The following is a 21,848-nucleotide window of genomic DNA, read 5'->3' on the forward strand; positions in this document are numbered from 1 at the left end:
TTTACGTAGAGCTTTTCTTCTAGTTTTTACAGCTGTGGCTACTTCTTTTGCTCCACCATGGCACACGTTTTCCAGCAGTTGTTGGTTTAGTTTTTGGAATTGATTGTTCTGCTGCTATTATTATTTGTTTAGTTATTTCTTCTACTTGATCGATGACATCATTTTTCGTCTCAATGTTAATGTTATTTTGGAATTTTTCCCAATCCGCATCTTCTATTTTCCATCTTGGAATACGATCACTTGCTGGCGATTTTGACGGTGTCGACATAATTAGTGGAATATGATCACTTCCGTGTGAATCCTCACAGACGGTAAGCTCCAATATTCCCGCTAGTTGATTAGAGCAGAGGCAAATGTCGATGCAAGATCCGATTCCTGTGCCGCTGTTTATGTAGGTTTTCTCACCGTTGTTCAGAACTACCAGGTTCTTTTCGTTTATTATTGATTCTATTGTTGTACCTCTAGTGCTGATATTTTCCGATCCCCATAAGGGATGATGGGCATTTATGTCACCTACCAGGATGAAAGGTTCAGGAATTTGTTCTATTAAAGCCATAATATCCTCTTTTGTGATCTGTTCCGGAGGGAGGTATACGTTTAGTAAGTTTGCGTTCAGTGGTGCTCCGATGTTAACTGCAATTGCTTCTAGATCTGTATCAATATCTATGATTTGACTATCGATGTCGTTTTTACTGCGATTATTACACCGCCTGCTGCTCTTGCTCCATTTGTTCTTGGACGATGGTATATTGAATATCCTCTGATTTCTGATTGGTTGTCATTTTGGCACATAGTTTCTTGAAGGCAAATAGCTAATGTATTGTAAGTGCTTGCAAGGATGTTGAGGTCAGGCCTTCTTCCTCTTAAGCCTCTTACATTCCATGAAATTATATGGTGTTCACTGCTGATTGTACTTGAGTGGTCTTGTGTTGTTTGTGCTATTTTGTAATGATTTTTGGTTTTGCTATTATTTTCTAGGATTTCATTTTCTCGTTTCCGTCATCTGAGTTATTTTCTGGGTCTGTGGAAATATATCCTACTTCTTCGGTAACTGCTTTCATTTTGTTTCCTTTTTTCCTTGGAGGTGAACTTGGCTGCTTCTCTTGACTTCTTGTGTGCTTAGTTGGGTTCTTCTGTCCGCTATGGGAGGGTGCGTACAAATTCAATGTTGCTTGTAGTTTACTGTTGTCTTTTTTCAGACTTTCAAGTTCGTTCTCGGCTGCTTTTCTTCTTGTTTTCTCCTCTTTGTAGACTGATACCAGATGTTCGAATTTGTGGTTCAGTGCTTTGTATTTTTCCTCCATGGATTCCATCTTTTTCTCGTTTTCATTTGTGACTTTTTTGATTTCTTCTTTGTATTCCTTCAGCTTCACTTCGAACTGATTTTTTATGTCAGCTCTGATCTTTTCTTCAAGGGTTTTCTTTTCTTCGTTTAGTTGTTTCACTTGGTCGGCGTAAGTATTCGAGCTTTGATCTTCTATCATTTTTCTGGCTTCCCAGAAAGACAAGTTTTTATCCACTTTGATTTTTATTATTTCCTTTTCTCTTTTTAAGACGGGGCATCCATTAAAGAACGCTCCGTGCTCGTTTCCACAATTTATACACTTTTCTCGGTTTTCACATTCTTCATGATAGTTATTTCCACATTTCCCGCACTTTTTCTCACTTGAACAGTTTCTTCCAATGTGGCCAAACTTTAGGCACTTAAAGCAACGCATCGGATTTGGATACCATGGTCTTGTTTCCAGCACAGTGTATCCAATTTTAACTTCTTTGGGGGGTGTTTTTCCTTTAAGCGTAAGAACGAAAACTCCCATCGGAGTTTTAACATTGTCGCGCATTTTCATCAACTGTTTGACTTCCGTAACTCTTTGGGAGGATAGGTTTTCCAGAAGCTCGTCGTCACTCACTTCCTTCAAGTCTCGGCAGACTATCACTACTTTGCTCGAATTTAAAGTTTTGTGCTCGTACACTTTGACGGTAATTTCGTCACACAATTTTTCAATTTTAGCCAGGTTTTTTGCCTGGTGTTCGTTCCTCACCGTCACTAGAATTTTTCCATCCTTCGTTTTCTTTGCGCTGGTTCCGCTTCCACAGTAACTTTGGATTGTTTTTTCCACAAGTATCGGGGACACTCCGTGGAAATTTTTATCCTCTTCCATCCTTTCCATCACCATTATCATTTCTCTGGGGTTGCCCCCAGAGGTTTCCAGTCGGGGAAATTGGATGCACTCATCCGGCAAGTTGGTGTCGCCGGTGGCGCAGGGTTTATTCAAGTTCAGAGCCCTATGTATGTTGTTTACGCTTCGGTCGACGGCACTAGTAATTGGTGATTCGACACTTTCACGGTCTCGGTCGGGGGTAATATGATACTTTCGCGATCGCGGTAGTTGGTTTAATTAATTGCCAGTAAGCGTCTATACTCGACCGGGGCAGAACTCGGACTGGATAAACTCTTTGATTTTATGCCTTTTTGAATCATAAAAGCAACTTCAAATGACTGTATGAATGCGGAATCCATTAAAAACAACCTTCGCTTTATGCGCATCGAACAGCTGTATCTATTCAAAAATCGGCATCAAAAAGTCGAATAGCATACAAAAAAGGGAAAAGCAAAATCAACAACCAAGGAAAGCGAGATCTTTTGAAAACCTATCCCGAACCCGTCAATCTCACTTCAAATCGATCTGACGGTCGGCCTTCCTATGGCTTTAAAAGGCAAAGATGGGTGCACTCTACTCGCACAACCAAAACAGCTTCCTTCTGTCATATTTTCGGCTTATATGTACTAATGCATCGTCGAGCTGACGTCCATTCATGACGATTCGGGTGTTTTCTCAATCGAAAGCCACACTAAGCAACGATCTCATCCATCGGATTCGATCCCATCCCATCCGTCAGCAGATTATCAAGCCATAATCCGTGTACTTAAGAGCCGCTCTCTCGATCGACCGACTTAGCAGCCGCGCGATCAGCATTTTCTGTGTGACGAAAATAGAAACAACCACCAGTTACAAACTCTACCGCTACACGTTCGAACCCGCTGCGTTGCGTTGGTTTATCTATGATCGACCGGTTGTCGTTACTGGGATGATTGAAGGCATCTAAATGACGACGCGACGACATTCGTTTGAATGTGCGTCGCCAAATGATCATAAACCTACATACACTCTGAAGACATATGGCACATCAAATGTTACTTTTAAACTCTTCGCAAAAAAGCAACGCGAAGAAAGTGTTAGTAGGAACGCTGTTCCACTCGAACTGGAAGTTTCTTACTAATGGACAACCTTATTATTTTAAATTGGTTTTAACCAAAGAAAGGAATACAATTTGATTAAAACTTAGGTGGGAATGCACAGTTTTTATAAAAATTATTGGTTAAAAAGTTGTTATAAAGGAGTGTGCTGAAATGCAATAGCGTGCCGCCGAAATAGTGCTTAACCCTATTAAACGCATTTACTTCTAAGGTATTGGTGAAGAATCAGGCCCACTTATCATTTATACTTGCTTAATTATAAGTTGAATGGGTGTGGGTAATAATAACAAGCACGCCTGATAGATAGGAGCGATAGTAATTCATTTTGTTTACATCGTTAATTATGGCTTCAGTTGAATAGGTAGCGTGATGATCGCGTAGCTGGGACACAGCCACGCTACGTATGCTATAACTGAATGATCGTACGTAACACGTTTGCTATAAAATTGAAGCGTTTGAATGAGACGAAAAAGTATAACGTGGTATAACCGTAGCTATCAAGGTTCTGTTTCAGTCAGAGGGGGGACAACGATTTTTTTTCATATGGAGTTTGGCAAGTATGACAGTACCCTCTTATTTGGCGCATAAATTTATACTCCAATGTCAAAATGCTCATATACTTACATAAATTGTCGTGGTATTTGTGAAAATTTGTATTGTTTACCATTTTTACAAGAGAGAGTGGTGTCGAAAGCACATATTAAATTAAAGATTGCAACGAACAAAAATACACCAAATCTAAAAAATGTAGTGTTTTCACTTTATTCCGTACGCGAAATATGCAGATAAATAAGTATGTTGGTAGAAAAAACTCTGTGCTGAGCAGAAACAGTTGTTTCTGGCATTATCCAAACTTTGTGCGTTTCAGAACATTCTCACTCACTGCAGTGTTTATTTTTCATAGACTACGGCGTAGTGTTAGTGCCGTCGGCATTCGCTTGATTTGAGGCAACAAATATTTGACACCTTAGCACCCGCCTGGTTTCAGTAGATTATGCTTAGGGGCCGTACACATATTACGTAAGCACTTATGGGGGGAGGGAGGGGTCGGTCAAAATCTTACGCCTCATATAAATAAAAATTCATTTGTATGAAAAAAATCTTACATGGGGGAGGGGGTTCGAAAAACCCAAAAAATTGCTTACGTAATAAGTGTACGACCCCTTATGTCGTGAACTAACTTGTTATACCTTTGCCTTTTCGCTTGCCTGCATGTAGTTGTCTTTGTCCATGTTGGTTTCGGTTCTGCTTTATTACCGTTTTTCTTGTTATTTTAATTCAAATTAAGTTTCTCGAAACTGGATGATGGATGCGTTGTGTGTTTAACAATATTCGGAGTGGCTGAAGAATGCTTTTTTCATTCATGTATGGCTATTGAATATGTAAAAATACGCATGTTGATTTAGCATCTACTCATCTGCGAAGTCGAAAATGAGTTGTTGCAGTATGAAGTGTTTCCCAATTCACTAATTCTCTCTGGATGTATACAAGTTGAAGCGTTGCCACTGGAAAGAGTGTTCGTTCGTGGCATACTGCCAGGCGCATTCTAATGCGTACCCCATAACTATCATACATTATTCTGTATCACAAGTGGTGATTTTTTATATCTGCTTTTATTAAAGTGAAATTAGTTAATTCAGTTTCATTGCAAATTTTCGAACAATGTTTTAGTTTAAATCTGGAGAAAAATAGAACAACGTCGCAGGTTTTCTCAGCAGTGTTTTATTCATGTTTGAAAGTTTTCAAATCATTATGTTGCAGCAAAGAAAGGCGCAGTAGTTGCAAAGTGGATTGATCCGCAGATAAAATGAAGCATTCATACACCAAAATAATTGAAACATATTTGAATCTCGTGATCCATTCGTGGCTCAAATCTACAGAAAATAGAACTGAGCGGTATAACAGTTTTAAGCTTGTGAAACTTATCTGTCATGAACCTAGAACAGCTGCTGGGAAAATGATTGTTTCAAATTCATAATCAAACTGACAGCTCCGAACAATTTGAATCACTGCTGATTTTGCTCTTATGCTACGTTTTGACAGGGCAGGTGAATTGAACAACTCAGTTGAATTCAATTGACTTGCCAAAAGTTGAACATGTTCAACTTTCTTTTCGTTCAAGTGAATTGAATTAAGGTGTTTACACGTTCAGTTCGCGTTCGATTCAAGCGACTTGCTCGATTCACTTGCCTTGTCTAAACGTACACTGAGAAAAATTCCATGGTAACGGTTACTATTTTGTAGACTACGCCATGTTTTTAAAACAACCACAAATTTTCAGTTAAATTAACCACGCATTCGGACAAATTCACCACTGATTCAGTTCATGCAACAACATTCCACCAGGACCACAATTGATTTTTACTGCGCGCATGGTAAAATCAAACGGGTTTGTTGTCTGCTGAAAATCGTCGGTGCGTATTTTTAAATTAACCCTCGGAATGGTAGTTTCGACCGCAACATTTTTTTGCGTGTAGCATTATGGTGACTTCGAATCCGAATTAATTTTACTAAAATGTTTTATATTTTTTCGAAACTTCTCAACTCTTTCGTAATTTATTACACTTTCATCAAGTTTTTTTTAGGGTACCTTGATTAGATACTCAAATACTCGATTGGTTTTGGTGAAGCTCATCGGCTCCTTTGTCACTTCGCTTCGTAACATATTCGGCTGTGCTTTATCATTTTCCGAATAAATATCAGTCATTAAGTAAAACTGATCACATTTTTGATGATTCAAATAATTACCCACATACAGTATTGGACAAAACATACGGAACTGTTATCAACTATAAACGAAAAAAAAATTACGAAACATTTCTAGCTTAACTTTTCTAAAGAACCTAAGTAACATTTTTTTTCATGAATTCATTCGAGTACTACAATCAAAAGCTTTCATTGTTCTGTTGATTACGATGTTAAAATTAAAGAGGGAGAAATGATTATCTCTCATCAGACCTGTTTTCATTTCTCGCAAAACGATTTCTCGGCGAAAATCAGCGTGAGGGAGCATTCTCTGCACGTGCGAATGAGTGAGAATTACGATCGCTAGATTCTAGTTTCATGTAACACAGTCCAGAACAGTCCAGTCCAAAATGCACTCCTTAAGCTGTTCGATGTTCATACCAATAAAAACAAGAATATCGAACCATTTTAACGTGCAGATGCAAACTTTACAAAACCAGGATTTGTATTGGATTGGGTTTGGACAAGATTTTGATGGGATTCGGATTTTGGATTGGATTTGGATTGAATTCTGATAGGATTTGTATTGGCCTGGGACTTGATTTTGATTGCATTTGGATTGGTTATGGTTTAGATTTGGATTGGATGTGAATTGAATTTGAATTGGATTGGATTTGGATTGGATTTGGATTGGATTTGGATTTGGATTGGATTTGAATTGGACTTAGATTGGATTTATAATAGATTTGAATTGGATTTGGACTGATTTTGGATTGGGATTGGATTTTGATTGCATTTGCATTTGATTTAATTGGATTTGAATTGAATTTTTGTTGGATTTGGATTGGATTTTGATTGCATCTGGATTGGATTTGATTGCATTTGGATAAGCCAAAGATTTGGATTGTATTTCAAATCGATTTAAATTTTATTTGGACTGAATTTGGATTCAATTTGGATTGGACTTGGATTGGATTTGGATTGGCTTTGGTTTAGATTTGGATTGGATGTGGATTGAATTTGGATTGGATTTGGATTGAATTTGGATTGGATTTGAATTGGACTTAGATTGGATTTGGATTAGATTTGAATTGGATTTGGACTGATTTTGGATTGGATTTGGATTGAATTCTGATAGGATTAGGATTGGATTGGGATTGGATGAATTGGCTTTGGTTTAGATTTGGATTGGATGTGAATTGAATTTGAATTGGATTTTGATTGAATTTGGATTCGATTAAGATTGGATTTGAAGTGGATTTGGGTTGGATTTGGATTTGATTTGGATTTTGATTGGATTTGGATTGAATTTTGATTGCATTTGGATTGGCTTCGGTTTAGATTTGGATTGTATTTCAAATCGATTTGAATTGTATTTGGAGTTGGATTGGATTTATGTTTTGGATTCGAGTTTGCATTTGGATTAGCCAAAGATTTAGATTGTATTTCAAATCGATTTGGATTGGGTTTTGATAGCATCTGGATTGGATTTGGATTGGCTTTGGTTTAGATTTGGATTGGATTTGGATTGAATTTGGATTGGATTTGAATTGGACTTAGATTGGATTTGGATTAGATTTGAATTGGAAATGGACTGATTTTGGATTGGATTTGGATTGAATTCTGATAGGATTTGAATTTGATTTGGATTGGATTTTGATTGCATTCTGATTGGATTTGGATTGGATGTGGATTGAATTTGGATTGATTTCTGATAAGATTTGGATTGGATTGGGATTGGATTTTGATTGCATTTGGATTGGATTTGGATTTGATTTGATTTGAATTGAATTGGATTTGAATTGGATTTGGACTAATTTTGGATTGGATTTGGATTGAATTTTGATAGGTTGTGGATTTGATTGGAATTGGATTTTGATTGCATTTGGATTGGCTTTGGTTTAGATTTGGATTGGATGTGGATTGGATTTGGATTGAATTCTGATAGGATTTGGATTTGATTGAGATTGGATTTTGATTGCATTTGGATTGGTTTTGCTTAGATTTGGATTGTATTTCAAATCGATTTGAATTGTATTTAGATTTAATTTGGATTCGATTTGGATTGGATTTGAATTGGATTTGGGTTGGATTTGATTTGGATTTGGTTTGGATTTGAATTGAATTTGGATTGGATTTGAATTGGACTTGGATATGGATTAAGATGGATTGGAGATGGATTTGGATTTAATTGGGATTGGATTTTAATCGCATTTGGATTGGCTTTGGTTTAGATTTGGATTAGATTTGGATTGAATTTGAATTCAATTTGGATTGGATTTGGGTTGGATTTGGATTGGATTTTGATTTGGATTGGATTTGAATTTGTATTGGCTTTGGTTTAGATTTGGATAGGATGTGGATTGGATTTGGATTGGATTTGGATTGGATTTGACTTGGATTTGACTTGGATTAGGATTGGATTTGGATTGGATTTGGATTGGATTTGGATTGGAATTGGATTGGATTTGGATAAGATTTGGATTGGATTTGGATTGGATTTGGTTTGGATTTGGATTGCATTTGGATTCGATTTGGATTGGATTTGGAATTGGATTGGATTTGGTTTGGATTATAATTGGATTTGGATTGGATTTGGCTTGGATTTGGATTAGATTTGGATTGGAGTTGGATTTGATTTGGATTTGATTCGGATTGGATTTGGATTGGATTTGAATTGGATTTGGATTGGAATTAAATTGGATTTGGATTGGATTTGGAAGGAATTTGGATTGGATTTGGATTCGATTTGAATTCGATTTGGATTGGATTAGATTTGGATTGCATTCGGATTGGATTTGGATTGGATATGGATTGGATTTGGCTTGGATTAGGATTGGATTTGGATTGGATTTTAATTGGATTTTGAATGGATTGGATTTTTATTTGATATGGATTTGATTTGGATTGCATTGGCTTAGGTTAAGATTTGGATTGGATTTGGATAGAATTTTGGTTGGATTTGGATTGGATTTGAATTGGACTTAGATTTGATTGGGATTGGATTTTGATTGTTTTTGGATTGGATTTGGATTTGGATTGGATTTGAATTGGATTTGAATTGGACTTAGATTGGATTTGGATTAGATTTGAACTGATTTTGGATTGGATTTGGACTGGATTTGGATTGGATTGGATTTTGGTTGGAATTTGGATTGGATTTGGATTGTATTAGGATTGGATTTTGATTGGATTGGATTTGGATTTGGATTGGATTCGGATTGGAATTTGATTGGATTTGGATTGGATTTGGATTGGATTTGGATTGGATTTGGCTTGGATTTGGATTGGATTTGGATTATGTTTGGATTGGATTTGGTTTGATTTTTGAATGGATTGGATTTGGATTTGATTTGGATTGGATTTGGATTGGATTTGAATTGGATTTGGATTGGATTTGGATTATATTTGGATTGGATTTGGATTGGATTTGGTTTGGATTTGGATTGGATTTGGATAGAATTTGGATTGGATTTGGGTTGGATTTGGATTGGATTTGAATTGGACTTAGATTTGATTGGGATTGCATTTTGATTGCATTTGGATTGGATTTCGATTTGATTTGATTTGAATTGAATTGGATTTGAATTGGAATTAGATTGGATTTGGATTTAATTCTGATAGGATTTGGATCGGATTGGGTTGGATTTTGATTGCATTTAAATTGGCTTTGGTTTAGATTGGATTGATTTTGGAATCAATTTGGATTGGATTTGAGTTAGATTTGGATTTGGATTGGATTTGGATTCGATTTGGATTGGATTTGAGTTGGATTTGGATTGCATTTGGTTTGGTTTTGGATTGGATTTGGTTTGGCTTTAGTTTAGATTTGGATTGGATGTGTGATTTTGGATTGGATTTGGATTGAATTTTGATAGGATTCGGATTTGATTGGGATTGGATTTTGATTGCATTTGGATTGATTTTTGTTTTGATTTGGATTGTATTTCAAATCGATTTGAATTGTATTTGGATTTAATTTGGATTCGATTTGGATTGGATTTGAATTTGATTTGAATTGGATTTGGGTTGGATTTGAATTGGATTTAGGTTGGATTTGGGTTGGATTTGAATTGGATTTGGGTTGGATTTGAATTGGCTTTGGCTTGGATTAGGATTGGATTTGGATTGGATTTTGAATGGATTGGATTTTGATTGGATATGGATTTGATTTGGATTGGATTGGCTTAGGTTTAGATTTGGATAGAATTTGGATTGGATTTGGGTTGGATTTGGATTGGATTTGAATTGGACTTAGATTTGATTGGGATTGGATTTTGATTGCATTTGGATTGGATTTGGATTCGATTTGATTGGATTTGAATTGGATTTGGATTGGATTTGAATTAGACTTAGATTGGATTTGGATTAGATTTGAATTGGATTTGGACTGATTTTGGATTGGATTTGGATTTAATTCTGATAGGATTTGGATCGGATTGGGTTGGATTTTGATTGCATTTGGATTGGCTTTGGTTTAGATTTGGATTGATTTTGGATTCAATTTGGATTGGATTTGGATTGGATTTGGATTGGATTTGGATTGGATTTGGATTGGATTTGGATTGGATTTAGATTGGATTTGGATTGGATTCGGATTGGATTTGGATTGGATTTGGATTGGATTTGGATTTGGATTGGATTTGGATTTGGATTGGATTTGGATTTGGATTTGGATAAGATTTGAATTGTATTTGGATTGGATTTGGATTTGGATTGAATTTGGATTGGTTTTGGATTGGATTTGGATTGGATCTGGATTGAATTTGATTTGGATTGGATTAGATTATAATAGGATGGTATTAATTTTGATTTAGTTTGGATTTGTATTGAGAATGGTTTCAGATTATATTTGGATTCTTCTTCTTCTTATTGTCATTACATCCCCCACTGGGACATTGCCGCCTCGCTGCTTAGTGTTCATTCAGCACTTCCACAGTTATTAACAGCGAGGTTTCTAAGCCAAGTTACCATTTTTGCATTCGTATATCATGAGGCTAACACGATGATACTTGTATGCCCAGTGAAGTCGAAACAATTTTCAAACCGAAAATTGCCTAGACTGGCACCGGGAATCGAACCCAGCCACCCTCAGCATGGTCTTGCTTTATAGCCGCGCATCTTACCGCTAGGTTATGGAGGGCCCCCTTTTATTATATTTGGATTGGATTTGGAAATACTCAGAAAGTTTTACACTTTAAGTTAAATTGTCTTTGGTTATAGTTTGGGATACAATGTTACTGAATTTTTATTCCAGCAAAATATCTAAAGAGTACAGGAGGTAAAAGATGTAGAGAATACGATGACATGTTGTGCAGATGTAAAAAAAATATGGCTAAAACAAACATTGTTGCGTAAGCAAGATGGATCAATTAGGTCCGAGCAAAATGACAGACAAAGAAAAAAAACATTGTTGCTTGGGGTGCCAATTAATCTTCGTATTAAAATCCTTAATTGACTTTCCAAAAATTGTATCTCATTTATAGTTTCAGTCAATTCTTCGATTCATTTAAGGTCAACGTTACCAAGGAACCCATATTTTTAAAGCCTCTAACTAATTGAGAAATTGAAAATAAAAACTGAAAAAGTGCTGAACGTGTGATGGCCTAATGTTTGTTCAGAATCAGGTTTTTTTTTTCAATATTAAGAGGCGCCAAAAATATGGGTTTTTAGGGAAAGTTGACCTTAAATAAATTACAGAATAGATTGAGTGAAAAAAACTTTTTGGCGAGAAAGGTCAATGTGGCCATTGATTGCTGTCGGCATTTATTCCTGAGGTCAAATTCGAGATTGTTTTCGGAAAACAGAAGAGTTTTAAAACATGCTTCAATAGTATGAAAATTACCACATTTTTTATCAATAGAGCGTAAATACTATTTGACTGCTCAAAAGTTGTTCCGGACATTTGATACTTCGTTCTTTAATTTGATGAAATTGAATCAGGTATCCTAAGAAATGGACTGACAACGACGTTCAAAACGAACACAGGAGTATAGACTTAATAAGCACGTAGATTTCTGCATTACAATAACGACCGAAATAATGTCTTCGAAACATGAGCTGTATATTCGGCATTTCGACTGGTACAGAAAGGCTACACGCTCACTTCAAAATGAACCTTATAAGATCCATCAAAGGTCAAACTTTATTAATCATTCGGGTCATTCAGACTAATTGAGATGATATCTGTATAGATTTGCATCCCATTTTAAAAACAGTATCCCCACTAGACTAGGTGGATAGTCTTTTTTGTAGTCATGTTTCCTTTTCTCCAACACTGCCTACTACCATATTTCCACTGCACTTCTCATCAGCTCACTCCACCATTATTTGGTCAGTCGAGTCATCATCTTCATGTACCGGCTTTTCGTGGATAGGTCGTTTGCATTTTCACCGGTGGCAATAAGAATGTACGTACACGCGCGCGCATTGTAGGTCTTGTTTTGTTTCCTTCCCGGCAAGACGAGATTCTCAACCGGCAAGAATAAATTTTCGTCGTCGTTGAGATCCAAGATTGGTGGAACAACGCGTGCTATCGCATCGCGAAAGGAATTCAGCGGTAACAGTAAATTTTTCATTTTGGGTAAAGGGCCTGATGTTAGCTCTGTACGGCAGAAATGGTTCGGAAGATACGTCTCGGAAGGTATTCATATTTATAATTGAGTTGGACGCGGCACGAAAGGCAGTGAGGTCAAACAAATTTTTATGTGGTCTATCTGGAAATAAAAAGCACTTTGGTGTTACTAGCAACACTGGCGATGTGAAGGTGCGACAAATTGCGCTTACTCAACGCGATGACATGGAGCGAGATAAGCATACTAATGTGCGGATAAGTTTCAGAAGGAGCCTCTAATTAGCATACAAGTGCGTTGCCAAAAAGAGCAGGGGATCAAGAGGTGGGACGTTTGAATCTATTATTAAATTTTATAGCTTTTCTTTTATTGCCACTAAGCACCTAATGGCATATAATAAGTATGTTACTTAAAATAAAACTAGATTCGAAAAGGCGAATATCAGTTTTCTATACTTTTTAAAGATGCAACAAGTTTTTCTCCAGATTTTTTTTTGTTTCAAAAAGTCTCGATAATGTTCTGGTGTGTACGGTCGAACAGTTAATTAGCGCGATTTAACGTAATTTGGATGTCCAGAACGGTCTCCAAAGTCGCGTTATTTTGCTTTGCTTTGTGCAGCAAAACTACACATTACACCCGGCATATCGTTTAAGTCTGTAACAATCTCAGCGAAATGTCTGTATTTGACTGTATGGAGTTTATGAGTTACAGGAATTAGAAAAATGTTCAAAGCTATGCACTTTTGGCAACGTAGAATATTGAGGGTTCAATAATGAAAAAGTCGGTGTAAGACTTAGTCGAATAAAGTACAAGATACTGAAGACGGCCTTTTTGTTGAGATCGAAATACGTATGTGTAAAGTTACAATCAAGTAATGGAATTAAATGGGATAGGGTAGATGTACCAGTCGTGGCTATAGCACCAGTATCGCACTAGTGCTTTATATGCCAAATGGCCAATCAAATCACCGCAAACCAAGTTCATATCGATAAAGCATATTCATATGATACATTAAAACTTTTGATCTCCTCCAAAACAAGCAAATCATAATTGTAAAAATTGATTTTGCTTAATTTTTGTTATCCTTTGCACCAGTTGTCGCACTAGCGGTCCCTATTTGGCCAATCCCATAAGAAAACAATGGGATTTGCCAAATAAGGAATCAAAATTAGGAATAGTGCCACAACTGGTGCATGTGTTCCTATTATGAATTAATAAATTTTGATGATTATAACAAATTTTATTGTGGTTTTCACAGCTGATCTAAGGAGCAGAAAATAAAACCTTTCGCTTGATAAAGTCCACCCACATGCCTTTTACATATTAAAAAAAAATGTTCATATGTATGGCGACAATTGGTACACCCACCCTAGTGCTAACCGTTCTAACTCGTCGTATGACAAGTGAAGACATTCCCCAAAAAAGCTCTAAATTATCTTCTTATCAAAGCTAAAAAAGCCATTCCATTCGGAAGTCCACAAGAATTCGGATCGGAAGCTCAAAGAATTTGATTCGGAGCAGAGGCATAAAAGGAATATTTCCATTTGGAAACCTGAAGAACGGAACGGACTTCTTTTGGGTTTACGAACGGAGAATCTTTGATCTTTATCATGGAACTCTATTTCGAAACCCTTGAGCTTTCGAAGAAAATCCTTTTTGGATTCCGAATGGAATGTTTTTGGGCTTCCCAAAAGAACAGAAAAATCCGTTCCGAGTCCCAAAAAGATTCTGGTAACCATTCCTTGTACATAAGCAGGAAAAGATTCCTTTCAGAAGCCCAGCTGTCTCCCCTCGGAAGTCCAAAAGTATTTTTTGGAAGCCTAAAACGACTCCGTTCGAAATTCCAAAATAATTACATGAGGGAGCCCAGCAAAATTCGGTTCGGAAGTCCAAGGGATGCCATCCAGAAGCCCTGCAGAATTAGGTTCGGAGCCAAAAAGAAATCTGTTTTGAAAGCCCAAAATATTTCCCAAAAAGCGAGACGGACTTAATTCTTTGGGTTCTATAACGGAGATCTTTTGTCTTCCGAAAGGAACTCTTGTTGGCTTTCGAAAGAAACTCTTCTGGGTTTTCGAACCGATGCTTCTTGCGCTTACGAACGAAACACTATTATGGATTCCGTAGGAAATGCTGTAATTCCGTTCGTAGTCGCAGAAGGATTCTATTCGGAATCCCCTGTCCAGAAACAGAAAAAAAAGATTCAGTTTAAAAGCCCAGAAGGCTCCAAGCGGAAGTTCAAAAGCATTCCTTTCGAAAATCCAAAAGGATTTCGTTCAGAATCCTAAAATGATTTTGTTCGAAAGCCCAAACAGATTCGCTTTAGGATTTTCCCAGAAGGATTTCTTTCGAAAGCCCAAAAGAATTTCGTTTAGAAGTTCAATGGGATTCCGCTCGTAAACCGAGAAGGATTACATTCGGAGCTTCATATAATTCTGTGCGAAGATCCGTACTTCCTTTTGGTTTCCGAATGGAATTCTTTTTGATTTCTTAATGGAATCTTTTTGGGCTTCCAACGGAATCAAAGAAAGATTCCATTTGGAATCCTAAAAGAATTCCGATCAGAAGCCTAAAAGGCTCCGCTCGGAAACCTTTAAGAATTCCGTACGAAATCCAAAAAGGATTTCATACGAAATCCAAATTCCATTTGAAAGACCCACAGGATTCTGTTTTCGATAGCAACAAATGTCTGTAAAGGTCTGTGACATTAATCAAAAGTCTGTATAATGTCTGTAATCTGTATGATATCTGTATGCAAGACAAAATATCTGTATAAATATGTATAAAATGTCTGTATATCTGGCATCCCTGATTCGGACACGGCTGGCGCCGGTATTGCTTAATTTTGGGTAACCAGTTTTTACACATTGAAGGCGATATTAGTACCAAACGTTGACTCTCTGTGTAATTACTGCTGGCATGGCAATAACGGAGTAGCAACCTTTGGCGGTTAATCATGCTCATGTTCATGCTCAGAAAATTAGTTTAATCTTAGAAAACTATTACGAGTCTGGAAGTTTTATTTTCAACGAAACCATAGGATTCTCAACTACTCACGAGGATTTTTAGCATAGACATCCTTTATGAAATTACATAATTCTTTCCAGAATTCCAAGCTAAGGAGTTTTATCGGAGTTGTTGCAGTTTTCTCCCCTTCACCGGCTCAGGATTCCCTTATTTAAAGTTCGTTTTTCTTAGTACCATATACCATTGACAAGATTCGAATTTGCTTCTCGCCTCAATTTATCCTCTCCGACGCTCCTCGATTTCCCACCAAGTCGCGTCAGTAATCCACTCTTTTCGCTTAGCAGCTTAGCAGCTCATCCAGATTGTTCTTGTTTGTTGGCATTATTGATGGCCGTCCACTTCTACGCTTTCACCTTCCGGAACATTTGTTGCCTGAGCTCCAAGTTCTTCCAACGAACGATTTCTTTATAGCTGGTTGGCATTATTAGCAATAGTGCACATTATTTTATTTTTGTGATCCTAGATTTTCAGCGCTGGACTGGACTTGAAGAACTTTATAGCGATATTGATGTATCAACTTGTAAGTTTATTAAAATATGTTTTTTTTTCTTCTCATTTCAGGTGAGCATTCAACCGCCACGAATTCACCGTGGAATGGCAAACGAGGACTGTAATGTTTATTTTAATTCCATACAGGTATATATTTTAAACTAGCTGGGAAGACCATGCACTCCAACAAAACATGATAATAGGTTTATTATTAGGATGGTTTGGATGATGTATATTAGACCTCTTCATGTTTTCAAACAGCATCAGCAGTGCAACCGGTTAGACCAGAATCATCTTCAGCCATTTTTAGATAATTTTGATGAGATTTCGAGGTGGATCATTTTAATTTAGTGTTCTTGGGATATTCTCAAGTTTAAAAAAAAAACATTATATAACAATTTATGTTTCTTCCTTGGACATTTATTTATTTATCATCAGACTAAGGCCGGAGTGGCCTGTGCTGCACATAAAAGACTTCTCCATTCAGCTCGGTTCATGGCTGCACTTCGCCAACCACGCAGTCTGCGGAGGGTCCGCAAGTCGTCCTTCACCTGATCGATCCACCTTGCCCGCTGTGCACCTCGCCTTCTTGTTCCCGTCGGATCGTTGTCGAGAACCATTTTCACCGGATTACTGTCCGACATTCTGGCTACGTGCCGTCATCCTTGGACATTTGAGTAGTTAATTGTATACAATATAATTTACAGTCAAATTATAATAAATCTGGAGATAAACATTTATTATAAATTTTCACATCATGATTTTTTTCCCACAATGTTGTCTCCAACATACCAAAAACGACACAGTTAAACCGTCACATGATCCAGACATTCGGGTAGTCGGACGGCTTCCTCCCGCACTGAAACTGGGGGCATCCTTCGGCGGCTGTCTGGCGTTATCGGGACGCTTAGTTTTCCCGCAACGGACGGCGAGGAATTAAAGCCATCAAGAAGCAATGTTTCAGCCAAGGAGAGCAACTCATCTACAGTTAGAAGTCCGGAAGTCCGGTGATTGCCGTTTTTTTTTTCAGGAAGTAAATTTCACCCTTTCAGGGTGCTTTTCAATGCAATAAGTCCCAACAGACCCAGCGTCCTAGGCAACCCGGCACTCCATCCCGGGTAATAAGTCCTACAACTTCCACTGAAGATCCTCAGAAAATTCTTTTCCGAGGAACTCCAATATCAATCCAGCTCCATTTGCTGACTTTATCTTTGAGTGTAAACAGCATCCAAACCAAGAAATTCCTGTCGAAAGTAGTACCCTTCCAGATACACCCAACGTCCAACCTGGTTTTCTCTCTTTGACCAGTACAATTCGACTAGTAAGTCGTTTACATCTTCCTAAGTTTGCCAATGGTAACCACCTTTTGTAATGGCTATTCGGCCACCGGCATTGACGTTATTCGGTCCATTCTCCCCGTTATTGAGTGAGAACTATTCTGTAATTTATTTGGGAGGAACTACTTCCCAATATTTGTCACCGCTCATGCCTCGCCTCAGAACATCTCCCGTGAGCCACGATGGCGCTATGATGCCGCCGACGGCCAACGCTCGCGGGGTATACTTCGCAGTTTTAGCTTCGGTAAGCGATTACTCAACCGAGTTCCAACGGACCATCGCTGCCAAATCGTAAACCCTAACAAACTACCCTCGAACTTATAGAATTGCACATTATCCAGCCTTTCACAACTATCGAATTGTCCTTCGCCATTTCCAGGAGTAATGTAAAATACTCCGGTCCAGATGGAACAGGGTACCTCATAGTAAAAAACCTTCCTTCCCTTGTTAAAATCTTGTTTTACGATTTGGTCAACCCAAGCCTAGTCTGACCAAATTTTCCCGGAAAACAGGTTTTCGGCAGGTTCATGAACCGTTTCCTACATTAGAAACTCGTAATAGACTTTGCTTGCCTAAGAGACGTCCTACATTTTACAGGACGCCTCTGAAAAGGGCAAATACGTGGACCTTGTGTCCCTCGGCATCTCTAAGGCGTTACACAGGCATAGACGCTTTTTGTTCTCCAGCAGCTTAGGAAGTGGGGATTTTATGAGAACATCCTGGCTTTCGTCCGGAACTTTTTCATAGACGCTACTTCTAAGTTCCCATTGGTAATAAGGATTTGAGGACCTGCCAGGAAGGAACCGGCGTACTCCAAAGTTCTGTCTTAGCATTGATTCGCTTCCAATCACCAAACATCTGCAGTTTTATTTACGCCAACGGCATTTTGTTGGTTGTCGTCGGTGGCACTCCCGCACAGACGCGAATAAAAGCCCAATCCGCCGTTGGTGCCGTATCTGCTGGATTACTGTACTGGGGTTTGCCATGACCACCAGCAAATGTGTCCGTGGGCACGTTTGCCAAGGGAGACTTCAGTTGAGGAAACATCCCATCCCCATCCGAATAATAGTTAAGGTGTTGGTGTGGGGTTAGCAATGAAACAATACAAAGTTAAGTTAAAAAATTTTAACGTAAACTTTATTTTAAAACTTTTAATAGAAGGCTCGGAGCCCCAGCTCGACGAATTGAGGTGATGTCTGTATGTGTGTATGTATGTATATATGTGTGTTTGTACAAAAAATGAGAGACATAATGTTTTGTACTTAGCCTTAGCCTCCGATTTGCTTGCAACAGAATCGACTGCTCGACGCGGAATCCTTCCTAATTTTTTGATATTGAAAATTGGCCCAGTCGGTCATTGCGTTTGGGAGCTATTAAAAAAACATTGTTTTTTCCCCCATTTTTTCCTAAAATCCTATTTTTTTTAGGAACTGCTGAAATGTATTCAAATGAACGCAAATAAATGTGAATTGATGGAAATAGCTGAATCTATCTAAATCTATCTCTATCTCTATCTATCTATCTATCATCTATCTAATGATTAAAACATGTATGAATTATCGCACATCAGATTTTTTTTAAAATAAAACTCTTGGAAAAAGTACTGCCGGAGGAACTTATAGAGGAATTCTCGGAGGAACTCCTGGAGAAATTCCCGGAGCAACTCCTGGACGAATCCTCAGAGCAACTCCCGGAGGAATTCCCAAAGTAACTCCCGGTAGAATTCTCGTAGGAATTTCCGGAGGAACTTCTGGCGGAATTTCTTGATAAATTTCTGACGAAACCCTTAATGAGTTACTGATAAAAAGCCTGAATGAATTCCCGGAGAAACTCCCGGAAGAAGTCTTGGAGGAAGTCCTGGAGGATTTCTCTGATGAATTCCTAGATAACGGTTTTCTGGAAGATACCTGAAAGAATTCTCAGAGAAATATCTGAAGGAATTCCCACAGATATACAAGGAAGGAGAAGCACCTGGAGAAATTCATGGGAAAATGCATGAGGAATTCCCGGGAATTCCTGAAAGAATACCCAAAAGAAATCCTGAAGCAATTGTCAAAATAAATGCATAACGAAAACCTAGAAGAAGTCACTAATGAATTTCTAGAGGAATTTCCGATCCCTGATGAAATATCTGGAAAAATATCCCACAGAGAAATTCCTGAAAGATATCACTCAGAAATTTCCGGAGGTGCTAATGGAGGGATTCCCTGAGGAACTCCCAGAGGAATTAACACAAGAAATTACTGATGGAATTCTTGGAGAAGTTCCTGCACGAATTTCCGGAGAAACATCTGAAGGAATTCCCGGAGAAATACCAGGAGGATTTGATGGAGAAATTCCCAGATAAAATCCGAATGAAATTCTGGAGGAAAGAGTTTTTGGAGGAATTCCTGAAGGTATTTTCCAGAGGAATTCCCGGAGGACTTCATTGAAGAACTCCTTAAGGAATTATCGGAGAAACTTCTGGAGTAATCTCTGGAAAAGCTCCCGGAGAAATTTTCAGAGGAACACCCGGGGGAAATCCTGAAGGAATTCTCGGATGAACTGCCAGAGGAATTCCCTGACGAATTTCTGGATGAACTCCCGGTAGAATTCTCGGAGGAATTCCCGGAAGATCTTCTGGTGGAATTTCTTGATAAATTCCTGACGAAAATCTTAATGAATTACTAAAAGAAAGCCTGAATGAATTCCCGGAAAAATTACTGATGAAACTCACGGCGGAATTTTCAGAGGAACTCCCGGAGGAAATCCTGAAGGAATTGTCGGATAAACTGCCGGAGGAACTCATGGAAGAATTCCTGGAGGAATTCCTTGACGAATTCCCGGATGAACTCTCGGAATAGTTTTTGGAGGAATTCCCGGAATAACTCCCGCAACCGGTGCGATGAACGTATGATGAACGTTTGAGATTAAATCCGCATGAAATTCTAGAGGAAGGATTTTGCGGAAAAATACCTGAAGGAATTCCCGGAAAAAACACCTGAAAGAATTGCCGGGGAAATACTTGGACGAATGTCTGGAGAAATTCCTAAAGGAATACCTGGAGGAATTCTTGAAGGATATTCTAGAGGAATTGCAACAAGAATTCTAGAATGAAATCCTGGAGGAACTCACTATTAAATTTCTGGACGAATTCCCGGAAAAAAATCTTGTAAGATATCCCGGAGGAATTCCAGGAATAGATACTAGGTCGTGGAAGAATTTCTTAAATACCTAATATTCAAAACGACTTATCTGCTTCTGTAAACAAAGATTTAAACGTCGATTTGCCGAATCTGATAGCACTCTCACGCAAACCAACCAAAGGTCGAAGGGTCAAAAGGTCGAAACAAAATAAAACTGCGTCAAAAGGTCGAAGGACAAAAGGTCGAAATGAAGAAAGACCCTTCTTTTCTCTTCCTTTTTATTATTTTGTCTCCCTTTTACCCTCTATTTTCATTCTTCCTTCCTTCTTTCCTTCTTTCCTTCTAACTTCTTTCTTCATTCTGACTTCTTTCTTCCTTCTTTTTTTCTTCTTCCTTTCTTCTGCCTTTTTTCTTGTTTCTTTTTTCTTTCTACCTTCTTTCTTACTTCTTTCTTCCGTCTTTCTTCATTTTTTCTTCCTCCGTTTTTCCTTCTTCCTTCTTTTTCCTTATTTTTCCTCTTTTCTTCCTTCTTTCTTTTTTCTCTGTTTCTTCATTCTTTCTCTCTTCTTTCTTTCTTCCTTCTTGTTTCCTTTCTTTCTGCTTGTTTTTTATTTCTTCTTTCTTTTTCCCTTCTTCATTCATTCATTCTTTTTTGCTTCTTTCATCCTTTATTCTTCTTTCATTCTTTCTTTCTTTTTTTCTTTCTTCTTCCTTTCTTCCTTCTTCATATAATCTTTTTTCTTTTTTTCTTTCTTCTTGTCGATTAGCACAGCGGATAAGAACTAGATTTATTTCCGAATTCTTCACTTCTCCCAACTTAAATCACTGAATAGTCCAATTTATTATAGTTTATGTAAAACTACACTAGTAGGTTAGGTTCTATTGTTCTAACTGTATTTCAACACTTTTTTACACAACTAATCCAATAACTTTAATCCACTTTTCATTTAATAACTGTTGGTTGATTCCATGACGATAAAAGAAGCCAAGTCCATGCTGCAGAGGTTCCTTTTATAGCTGTCACTTTACTGTGGTTGACGAAGACGGATGTCAAAGAACGCAAGTTGTCGCAAACATGGCTGAATCGGTAGTCGATGAACGAGGGAACAGCTAGTGATGTGCGATGATATACTTCATGCATAGATGTCGCTTCTCGCATATGCGAACATCCTGGCCCCTTCGAAGATCGAGTTCTGACTGGTGCTTCGTCTTTGGCGATGATTTACAGATGCGATTCGGTTTATTGTCGATGAAACCCGTGTTGTCAATTGATGTTTGTGTTCTGGAACCAATTTATAAGACCCGGTAGCGGGTTTCAACGAAGTTAAATGCAAAGGACAGGTACTTACCTGATCCT

The 21,848-nt window shown here is 37.9% G+C and overlaps 2 protein-coding genes across 5 annotated transcripts in view; one reads left to right on the forward strand and one right to left on the reverse strand.

Annotated features, from left to right (window-relative positions):
* Positions 1-21,848, forward strand: part of LOC134220273 (disco-interacting protein 2) — a 571,865-nt gene that overhangs the window by 214,137 nt on the left and 335,880 nt on the right. The gene's annotated exons all lie outside the window — the stretch shown is intronic.
* Positions 725-18,413, reverse strand: LOC134219418 (uncharacterized). The gene is made up of 2 exons (XM_062698139.1): positions 18,241-18,413; positions 725-2,319 (listed from the first exon to the last, which is right to left on the reverse strand). The coding sequence occupies exons 1-2, from the start codon at positions 18,411-18,413 to the stop codon at positions 975-977; spliced, it is 1,518 nt and encodes a 505-aa protein (XP_062554123.1). The 3' UTR covers positions 725-974.

Source organism: Armigeres subalbatus, chromosome 3 (genome assembly GCF_024139115.2).
Source record: "Armigeres subalbatus isolate Guangzhou_Male chromosome 3, GZ_Asu_2, whole genome shotgun sequence".
NCBI classification, from domain to species: Eukaryota; Metazoa; Arthropoda; class Insecta; order Diptera; family Culicidae; genus Armigeres; species Armigeres subalbatus.

What these genes read in the sequence shown, in the direction of transcription:
- LOC134219418 (XM_062698139.1), bottom strand. Translation starts at nt 18,413, where the DNA reads ATGTTTCCTCAACTGAAGTCTCCCTTGGCAAACGTGCCCACGGACACA. An exon ending in ACCAACAAAATGCCGTTGGC is followed by an intron (nt 2,320 to 18,240) that starts GTAAATAAAACT and finishes ACCAATTACTAG; the next exon opens with TGCCGTCGACCGAAGCGTAA.